The 11031-nt window shown below is 59.7% G+C and overlaps 1 protein-coding gene across 1 annotated transcript in view; it reads right to left on the reverse strand.

Moving 5' to 3' along the window:
- Positions 1-2077: 2077 nt before the first annotated feature.
- The window catches only part of KLF16 (Kruppel-like factor 16), an 18709-nt gene continuing 9755 nt past the window's right edge, over positions 2078-11031 (reverse strand). The window contains exon 4 of the mRNA XM_015564663.1: positions 2078-4304. Within this exon, the coding sequence (XP_015420149.1) occupies positions 4003-4304 (302 nt within the window). The 3' untranslated portion in view covers positions 2078-4002. The remainder of the gene's footprint in view (positions 4305-11031) is intronic.

An 11031-nucleotide genomic window follows, 5' to 3' on the forward strand; every position in this document is an offset into this window, starting at 1 on the left:
TGTTTAGCCATTAATCCGATGATGGACATTCGGGTTGTTTCCGCCTTTGTCGATTGTGAATTGTGCTGCTGTGAACACAGGGGTAGGTATATTTGATTATCATTTTGTTTCAGGACTAGTGTTTCAAATGATGTAAACGTGTTGCCCATGTTTAGAACTTGGAGAGATGTCACATAAAAACTGCAATCCCCACCCTCTATGCACCGTTAGCTACCCTGGGCCCACCAGATGGCAACTGCCAAGCAGCCCCCTGTGAACGGGGTGGGGAGGTCTGTGCAGGTCCCCTCTCCCCCAGCCCACCTTTCCCCTTACTTCAGCTAACTGGCCCTGTGGGCATTTGAGCTTGAGACCCCTCACCCAGGGGTCTCTCACACCTCTCCACCAACCACAGAAGGGTTGAGTGAAGTCCTGACAATGCTAGTGAGGTGAAATAAGGTCATCCCTGAGCTCACACTCCTAAGTGCTCCATTCATACTCAAGGGCCTTGGCCATTCATCCCCCAAATGTTTACTGAGTATCTACTCCATGCCAGACACAGTGCTAGAAAATCAGTGAACAAAGCAGAGACCCCCCTACCCTGATGGAGGAAGGCAGACCCAGGAAATAAGCGGGGCCTGTCTCAGATGTTCACGGGTGCCTTATGCTGGCTGCTGAGGGAGAACTGTCAGGATGGGCAAGGGCAGGATCTGACTCAGGCGCTCACGGGCGCCCTCTGGTGGACACCAAGAGGACAGACTGTGAGGGTGAGGGTAGGAGCCACGGACCATGGCTGGGGGAGCTAAGCTGCTCCAGGAGGACCATGATGGAGGCTGGAGCCGGATGGAGGCAGAGGCAGAGGGCAAAGTGGGCAAATTCTGGGTATGTTTTGAAGGTACAGCTTCAGGGAGGTTCCCGGACGGACTGGATGTGGTTGGTGAGACAGTCAAGGTCAAGGGTAATCCCAAGGATTCTGGCCTGCACCCTTGGAAAGACAGGGCTGCCAACTGAAGGGGTGATGCAGAAGGGCAGCCTGGGGGTGGGCTGGGAACATCGGGTCTGGGGTGGAAGGCAAGGTCTGGCTAGTGATGGGTCAGGGGGTGTCGTTCTCACACAGGGGAACCTGAGCGGGGCGGGGGGAGGGGGGCAGTGGTTGCAGGCCAATGGGGGGTCCAGAAGGCAGGAGGGGACGTCTAGCTGTTCCCAGGGCACGTGGGAGTGTGTACAGGAGAGACTGAGGGAGGGGTTGGGCCCAAGGACCCTGCTTTCTAGGAACTGCCTCAAAGCAACAGGGAAGCCTGCCAGAGGGGTCAGGGGTCCGGGGAGTGAATGTCTGAGGTCTTTCAATGCAGAATCCGCTAGAAAGAGAACATGGGTAGAACAAGATCGAGGGGGTGCCAGAGGGAGGCTGTCCTTGAATAAAGGTGAGAGCCCATGCTCAGAGAATAGGGGTGACTCTGACGGCCACAGGGCAAGACCCTGAGGAATGCTGGGTGGGAGCCCACGGTGCCAGGGAAGCCCTCCCCACCCACCCCCCACCGAGGGTCTGCACTCCCTCAACCACAGCCCCACTTCAGGGCTTTGGAGACTGCCTGAGTCTGGGACGCCTTTTACCTAGGAGGGTAAAGTTCACACCAGCTTCTCAATGCTCCCGGGGACGCTCATCTCCCTCCCTACGCCCCCCACTCCCCGCCTTCCTCCCAGTGGGGAGCATACAGCACAGGAGCCTGTTGGCACACGGAAGCCCTGAGAGCGGGGCTCCCCCAGCCCGCCCCTGCGCTGTCACTGCGCCTTGGTAGCCGGGTAACAGGGCGGGAAGGTGGGCGATGGTGGCAGCTGCATGAGGTGTGGGTGACACTAGGCAGCAAGCATGTCCTGCTGCGGGCAGCCTCCTCCCTTCCCGGGAGTCTAAGGCTGCGGGGTATTGTGTCCCAGCCACTGTGGACTTGCCCAGACCCCCCCCCTCCCCACCAAATCTCTGAATTCACTAGCCCTTCGTCTGTTTCCTCAAAAGGTTGGTGACCTTGAGGCCACATTGGTGAGTGGGGCAGAGCCCACCTGCTGGGGGCCAGCAGTGGGAAAAACCACACTGGCTCTGAGCTGGGTTTAAAAAAGGGCTTATTTAATTAAATACAAGGATAAGGGCAGGCAGGGCAAGGGAGAGGGGTGCCACCAGAGAAAGCACACGTCCCTAGGGATGCGACCCCCTACCCCCCCGTCCCCCCGTGAAAGGCCACGGCTACCACTGGCCCATTGGAGGAGGCGGGCATGGGTCTCTTCAGGCCCCTGAACAGGGGCCAGACATTAGCGTTCTCAGCTTCCTGGGCCCCGAAGCCCACTGTGGACAGGCACGGCCAGGCCGGGGACATCCACACAGACACAAAGGTGAATGGGACACACACCCCTCTGCCCTCAAGGACAAGGGCATTCCCCTCTGGGAGAGAAGGACTGAGGGCAGATGGGCCAACTCTGCAAGGATCTCCCCCTGGGCTGAACCTGCAGGCAGACCCTCCCCAGCCCGGCTCCAACAGGACCTGAGCACCCAGCCCTGGGTCCTGCCAGGCTGAGGGTCCAGGTCCACAACAGTGCCATCCAACCCCCCAGCCCCCAGTCAGGCCACGAGGAAGGCTCTGGAACACATGCAGATGCCACAAACCTCCTGCAGCCAATGGGAGGTAGGAGGCGGGGCAGACAAGCCCTTTTAGGGTCTGGGGGCAGGGAGCCTGGGTCCCTTCCCACGCCAGAGCAGGGGGGCTGGATCCTCAGTCCCTTGGTCCAAAATGAAATCTAACCGGCTCTGCCAGAGGACATGGCATCCACCCCTCTCCACCCTAAGTTTAGGTCACGACGACACTCCCCTCACCTCCTTCTCCTGAGGACGATAGACCACCCACAGTGGCCCTGATGAAAAAAGAGATTGGTGCCTGAAAAAATATTCTACCCGGTCCAAAAACACACACACACAAACCCAGCTCTTCCTAGGGGGTTCTGGGCCAGTCCTCCTGCCTCCTATCCTTGTGGGCGGCAACTCAATCCCTGGTCCAGGCCTGGCCGCCCGGGGGGACATGCAGCAAGGGGCAGGATGGAGCCAGGGCTCGCACCTCCACCTGCAGGGTGGGGAGGGGTGCATTTAGCCCAGTGGCTGTCTGGTCCCTAAAGGGAGGGAATGATTGTCACGTGATGCTGTGGAAGGCCAACGTTGGGAGCAGGGAGTAGCTGCGGCACCAGCTTCTCACTTACACTAACACACCACACCCACCCAGGGGGGCAGGCAGCACCCCAGCCAGCAGAGACAAGAAAATAAATAAGCCAGCATTCACTCCATCCCCATATCCACATCCCCCCCAAAGTGAGGCAAATGCTCTTTGGAAGAACCCTGCTCCTCTCCCACCCTCCCCCATCTCAGAAGCAAAACCCAGACCCTATGGTTACCCTCCCCCTGCCCCTGCCCACCTGCCTCCCGTGGGCAGTGGGGCAGAACCTGTTAACACCTGAGATCGAATACCCGAGTGGGGGACGGCTGGGCCGCACCCCATTTCCCTGAACATCTCCAATGGCTTTCCACGGGGTGAGGAGCCCCAGGCGGGTGGGCCCTCGGTCACCCCTGGATCCTCTATGGCTCTTTGCTCACTTCTTCCCAAACTAGAGAGGGGCCTGGGGCTGATTCCAAGCACTGGGCAGGGGGTACCTTTCCTGACCCCCTCCACACACATATCCCCCCCCCCAAAAGCAGGGAAGTGGCAAAGGGGAGAGAGGAGCACCTGCCAGCCACCCACCTGGGGTCCCAGGTTAGCAGATGGGAAGAATTATAGGTCGTGGCTATTTACAAACACGGGCCCCAGCCACCCACGGGGGGGCATATCCAAAAGGTCCAGCTGAGCCCAGTCTAGTCTCAGGCCCCCTCCTTGCTTTCTGGAGAGGATCAGAGGCCTCGGGGCCCGTGGGGGACGCTGGAAGGGTGCCTGGACAACAGGCATGTTGCTGGTGCTCTGGGTGGGGGTGAGATCCGGGTGGGCTGGATGGGCCCTACAGGCCGGCGGGGGCTGGGCTGGGCGCTGGGCTGGGCGCTGGGCTGCCAGCCAGGCTGCAGGGCAGGGAGTCGCTGGGTGAGGTACTGCGGGCGCCTGGGCGTCGGAGCAGTTCTGGGCGGAAGCCAGGGTGGCGACGTGCGTGCTTGGTAAGGTGGTCGCTGCGGGTGAAGCGTTTGGAGCAGAGCGGGCAGGGGAAGCGCTTCTCCCCTGTGTGCGTCCGGTGGTGGCGGGCCAGCTCGTCGGAGCGCGCAAACTTCTTGTCACAGCCCGGCCAGTCGCAGGCAAAGGGGCGCTCACCTGGATGGAGAAGGCAGAGGGTAGAGAGACAGTTGTCAGTGGGTTGAGGTTGGGGGGACAGAGAGAGGGGGACGTCCCATCAGCTCCCAAAGCATCCCGGTCATTTGTCTCGTCCCCACCCCCTAGTTCTAGAGGCTGAATTCTGGGTGTGAATTTAAACCGTGTAAATGCAAAACATAAAGGACCCCCCACTCAGCTCACAAACCCCTAATGAGTATCCTCATCCTTGATTTCCTGGGAACTCGTAGTCATTACAGGGCTATGCGCACGCTCCATCGGTTAAAAGCAAAACCCACAGAGACGGGCTTCTGCCAGCCTCCCGCACCACCCACCAGCACCACTGCGGTGGCGCGGGTCTCCTTGTGTGTTTGCCACACAAGCGCGGGCTCAGACGCATGCTGGGTTTCTGGAGGGGCTTCTCTTCATGCAAACTGGTCTCACCATCCCCACCCTCACACTCCCCCTCTCCACTCCCCCTCTAGGGGATTCAAGGTGTTAGTGACCACAGTTAAATTCCCTCCGTTTGGAAATGACCACCCAGGGTGCAAAGTGGGTAACATCATCTGGGCAGTTTCCAGTGCCCAACCCCCTGGCTGGCCTTCGTGGCCCCTGTGTGTGTGGACGGACGTGTGACGGGCCGTCCCAGGTCACCGGCATCCCTGCATCTTCAGGTACAGCGGCCCCACTGGCAGCCCCATGGCAGCGCCTCCAGGAAGGGGCGGGTGGCAGGGGCATGGGCGGGTCCTCACCCTGCAACTTCCTCTGAAGACCACACCCACTGCCCAAGCAGACTTCACCCATCCTGCCAGGGTCTCCGCTGCCCCACAACCATGCTGCACCCCACCCCAGAGTCTCAAGGTCTCAACTGCCAACTTCTCCACAGCTGAAGGGGGGGGGGGCGCGCCCAAGGGCCAGCCTGGACGTCCACCATACCCAAGGCCAAAGGGCCGGGCATCTGGGACCCTGAGGTCCCCCTGGGCATTGCTCCGCCTGATCCCCAGAAGTGTGTGTGGACATGTGTACATAGAATGTGGATATGTGGGGGGGGGGGCCAGGGGGGAGGGACACAGCCTGGTCAGGGTGTTACCCCCTGACTTATACACTAAAAGGCTTGCTCTGGAACACTTCGGGGACTAGGGCTGACCCTTTTTCTGGGAACACGTCCACCCGTGGGGGGGCAGGCGAGGGGGAGACAGACAGAAGAGGGTCCTTGCCAGGGGTCAGATAAGACTCCCATAGCAGGACCCCATGGTGAGGGGTACAGACGGAGATGAGCAGGAGGGACCACAGGACAGACCTGCAACCCTGGGGAGGGCAGGGCTGGCATTCTCAGGGTGACCTGGTGACATTAAGCTTTCAAGGCCTGCCCTGGGGGAAAGGGCTGTGGCGGACACCAGTGGACTCCACAGGGACTCAGCCATCACCCTGGCCCAGGGAAAAGCTGTACTAAAGCCTTCCCTCCCAATCCCTTCCTCCAGGCCACACGTGGACACCCCCAGCATCACAGAAGAGGGGGTGAGAAGCCTATCAGGTCCCCCAGGAGGTTTCTTGTGGGGCACCTGTCAGTCTTGCTCACAGCTAGAGGAGGGCAGCCCCTAGGACAGTGATGGCGAACCTATGACACACGTGTCAGAGGTGACACGAGAACTCATTTTTTTGGGTTGATTTTTCTTTGTTAAATGGCATTTAAATATATAAAATAAATATCAAAAATCTGAGTCTTTGTTTTACTATGGTTGCAAAGATCAAAAAATTTCTATATGTGACACGGCACCAGAGTTAAGTTAGGGTTTTTCAAAATGCTGCCACGCCGAGCTCAAAAGGTTCGCCATCACTGCCCTAGGAGGATGTGGGCCCAGGTGTCTGGGAAAGGGCACTAGTGCCATCTTCCCCGGGGAGGTGCTGAGGGGAGAGCAACTGTCCCCCAGACCGCAGGCAGCTGAAAATCCCTGGGGCTGTCCCCTCCACAGCCCAGGCCTCCCCAAACAATCCACAGGCAGGGCCAGCAGCAGCTGGGGGAGGAGTCGCAGCAGGGACGTCCTCTACAGAATCGGGGGCTCGAGAGAGTCTGGAAAAGGATCCCAACCTCACCGCAGTGGTGGCGACCACTCGGAGGACGGATCTGGGGAAGGGGAATCAGTGCAGGGGTAGGGCTGCCGGCTGTGGACTAAACTGGATGCCCCTCTGAGGGACACGCAGGCGTGTGGCCATCTTGCAGGACACAGGCAGGAGAGCAGAGGGGAGGAGTCATCCCGTGGCCTCTGTAGCCCGCAGTAGGCTCACTTCCCCATTTGGGGCACGGGGGCTGGTCCCCACCTTCACCCCTCCGCCCAGCAGTTCCACCTTCAAAGAGCAGGTTGCAGGGGTGGCGACAGCGCCAGGTCGAACGCAGCTGAAGCCGCTCAGAGCACAGCTGCCGCACGCACGTGGGGACATCCACAGCCCCAGCCCTCGCTGCTCACGTGGTCCCCCTCCCACAGTGTTGGGCAAATGCCTGCAAAGATGCCAGGCCCTGCCACCCTCTCACAGTCCGGGAAAGGGGGGACATTTAGAGACTCAGGGCCAGTGAGGGCCCCAGATATGGCCAGCTGGCTGCCCCAGGCATCCTGGCTTGGACGGGTGCTAGGGAGCGTGCCATGCCATGGGTAAGGCCATGGTAGACTTAACCCTGTGACCGGCTGGGCCGCGGTGAACTAGGGACAGCCAGGAACCAACACGAAGGATCAAGTCACGCCTCAGAATGGTCTCTGCCCTACCCCACCCCACCCCCGCCCCCTTTCCTGGCTTTTAAATCTTTGTTCTCAGCATCTCCTGGGTGTGATACTGCTCCCCACCCCCATCCTGGTATGCCCAACGTATCTCTGGAAAGAGTCTACAGGCCCAGAAACTCAAGCTCAGACTTCCGGCTCGATTTGGGCCGCAGCTAAATGTTTTCCCATCATCTCGTTTACCCACCACCCCAGTTTGAAGCTATGACTACTCCCACTTATTTAAAATGATGGTCATAAAAAAATAAATAAATACAAATAAAATAATATAAAATGGTCATTTGCAGTCCCTCCCTTGTCCCTCTCCTCCCTCCTGGAGGACCCAGGCTGCCCCAGCTCGCTCCCTAACCAGAATGGCATCTTTGGCAATAAAGGGGGGCTCTTGGTGCCCGAGGTGAGGAGGCACAGCTCCCCCAGTCACCCTCCTCCAGTGTGTGTGTGTCAGAGACCTGATGTTCCGGAAGCATCAATGGGCGAAGACGATCCACCCAGCCCCCTCCCTCCCTGGGAGGCCAGCTCCTCACTCCCATATCATTTGCCCAATGCCTGGCCATCTGGGCCACCTTTATCAGGGAGCCTGGGTGGTGGGTGGTTATCACCCCCTGCAATGTTGGGGGGCCCTCCCCCACCCCCCAGCTGCGGCACAGGCACCTGAAGCCAGTTCTAGCTGCTCTCTGCAGCCCTGCCTATTGGAGGAGACTAGGCGGGGAGGGCAGTTCCTGGGCAACCATGCCCTGCTCAGGCCTAGCAATGTCCCCCTGCCTAACCCCAGATAAGCCACCAGTCTCCGGAGCCCCACCTGACCTGAAGAGAGCTCCAGCTCTGCCTGGGGGGCATGGCTACTACCTCCTCCAGGCCTCAGTTTCCCCATCTGCCTCTCCTCCTGGGGGCCTCTTCGGTAAACTATAATTATCACCACCACCCCGCCACCTTGGGCTGTTGGATCGAAAAAATGGGTGTCACCCTAGCCCCTGTCCCCCACATCCTGAGGCTTCCCCCTCCTACCCAATTCATAAATCAGCCCCCAACCCCCTATATAGTGGCCCGGCTCCTCAACCCCTAATCCCTTCTCCATAAACGGATTTTCCTCTGCAAAGCCCAGCTCCCCCCGCCCGTCCCCCACCCTGCCCTTCGGATTAAATGAAGCCCTTAGGCTGCTCTTCCCCCTCCATACCTCACACCACCACCTCCTCAAAATCCACACCTCGTGCCCCTTCCCCCACTCCTGCAATCCGGGTGCTGTCCCCGCTCCTGGGACACAGCCCTCCCTGCCCCACCTGATCCCAGGGCTTCAGGTTCCTACTGAGAAGCCTCTTCTTTCAAGGAAGCCTTTTCCTCCATCAACACCCCCACCCCCACCTCCACCCCCGTTCCAGGTCCCTGGGGACAGGACCGCGCCCCCCAGAACCTTGCTCAGAGTAGGTGCTCAGCTACCATTTCTCAGACTAAGGTAGACAGGGTTTTAGAGTCAAGCACAGGGGGTGTGAACCGCCCCCCACCCCACCCCCATGGGACAGGGGACAATGTCTGGGAACATCTACGACTGTCATAACCGGGGAGAGCTCCTGGCACCGGCGGGTGGAGGCTCAGGTGAACTAAGCCCCCTCGAGGCACACATGGCTGCCTGCCTGCTGGGCACTGGGGGCGCAGGCAGGGGAGCCCTCGGAGATGAGGGAGGCTGGGAGAGCATAGACAGCCAGCCTCTCCTCCCGCCCCCGCCCCATCTCCTTGCTCTCACTCTTGTATCCACAGCAACCGCAGTCAACATTTCCCGCAGCTTCCAAAGTCCTTGCCCGCCCCACGCAGAGAGCTCTGTGCTGGGCCAGGGGCTGCAGGCAGGGCACAGGGGACCACAGGACAGCCGTCTCCGCTCCCTGTGCAGTTGGGTAGCCCTGTGAAAAGATCCCAGCGCCCCTCCTGGCCCCTTCACCGCCCCCATGCACCAAATGAAACAGGGATGATGGGGGCACCACACTCACCCCAGTGCCCGTCTGCTCATCTGTACTGTAAGGCTAGATCAGGATTGGCATTGTCTTTACAGAGAGAACAGACCTCAGTCTAGCTGGGTAGGGGAAGGACTCTCCCCCCAGGGCCCTTGGGAGGATGGCCCAGCAGACAGCTAGCTCTAATTATTCCCTGTTCCTAGCCTCAGGACACCCAGGATGAGCATGGATTCCCCACCCCCCAAGCAAGCTTAACAGCTGCCCCGTCCACTGGGGGCCAGAAAAACCAAAAGGCCTTCACACAGACTCCAGCAGGGCCTGGTGGTCCTGGGAGTCAAGGAGACACTGAACGTGCAATCATTAAGCACACGAGTGTCCAAAATCCTTGAGAAACGGAACCAAGGGGTACCTGCCAAACGGGTCCAGGAGCTGAGCCCCACTAGGTCCTTGCACTGCTGTTACAAATACAGCTCCAAGACAGGGCATCCAAAGCACAGCTCCCACAGGACGCGGGACCCAGCACGGAGGGCACTCTGTCCTCCCCACCGTCTGCACTCACCCTTGCAACACCCCAACTCAGCCTCTTTGGCCTCAGCTTCTCATTAAAAACAGGGGTGGCAATACTGAAGCACTGGCCCCAGCAAGGAGTCCCTCCTCCCCCTGGACTCAGGGAGGTGGTCACCATTGCCTGGTGCCCTACAGAGGCTCTAAAGGGTCCAGAGACACCCTGGAGGAGTGTCCCTTGGGAGCCCGGCCACCCCCTTCCCTCCATCCAGAAAGTCTGACAGAATCCAGGGGGCAAAATCAAACTACGTCAGGGCACTGGGGGTCCCCAAAAGGTTCTCAGAGAACAAATACCTCAGGCCAGAGGTGGGACAGGTGAAGGGCACAGTGATAAGTGAGAGATGGGATCCCTCTGTCCCCTCTGTCACATCTCTCACATCAGCCGCCCCCACCGCACGCTGTCGAGCCACTCAACTCAGGTACCAACCCACTGCCCAGAGAGGCACTTCCCCATCTTCACGGACCCCCTAAATGCCCCTCCCACAAACATGAGGATACCACTGTCTTTAAAAGCAAATAATATCCAGCGACTACACAGAGAAAGATGGTCGCTCCTTTTAAGAGAATGTAGACCCCACCCAAGTCGTGTCCTGGCTGTGCTCACAGGTGGGCAGAGCCTCCACCCCCTGAGAACAAGGGGCAGGACCTGAAGGAGCAGTGGGAAGAGTGCGGAATGGGGAGGGGGGCTGCCAGCACGCACGTGGCGTTTGAGAGCTGGCCACTGGCCTGGGGCTGCCTGCTGTGCTGTCTGCCACACGGCTGGGAACCTGCTTTCCTGCACCCTGTCCACGTGCTGCAACAATGAGAACCTGTCCACTGAGCCGAGGCCCGCCACCCCTGATCCCCAGCCCAAACTCACAGCCTGGTGGGCATTCTCATGGTGGAGGGTGGGAAATCTATGGGGAGGGGAGGGGTTCACGGCAGGATAAGGGGAGAGGGTGACAAAATAAAAGGGTGGCCAGCGCCCCTGGCCTCCAGGCTCCCCTAGTTGCCCCACCACCCATGGGCTGAGAGGTGGGACAGTGTCCCAGGAACCTACTGCACAACCCTGTGCACCTTCCGGGTTCTGCAGCAAGTGGGGGCAACAACACGCTAGAAACACGATGAGGACCTGATTCCTCCAGGCAGTCCTCCTCTCCTATCTCTCTCCTCCCCAGACCAAGGTCCCAACCCTCACTCTCAGCCCCTCTCTCCGCCTAATTAAAACACCCGCCCCGCCCCCCCCCATCCTGGCCCCGTGCCAAGAGCGGCGCCTTCCTCCGAGAATCCACAACGCTGCCCCGCAGGCCGCGACGCGACTCCTCCTCCCTCTCTACAGCTAAGGAAACTGAGGCAGGGGCAGGGGAAGAACGAGAACGCAGAGCTGGGTGCTCCAGCCACAGTGCACACCGCCCAGACCCAAACGCCACAGAAAATAAACAGAAAGCAGCCCCTGGAAGAGGGGGCTGCCTG

The sequence above is a fragment of the Myotis davidii genome, unplaced genomic scaffold, assembly GCF_000327345.1.
Source record: "Myotis davidii unplaced genomic scaffold, ASM32734v1 scaffold198, whole genome shotgun sequence".
Taxonomy (NCBI): domain Eukaryota; kingdom Metazoa; phylum Chordata; class Mammalia; order Chiroptera; family Vespertilionidae; genus Myotis; species Myotis davidii.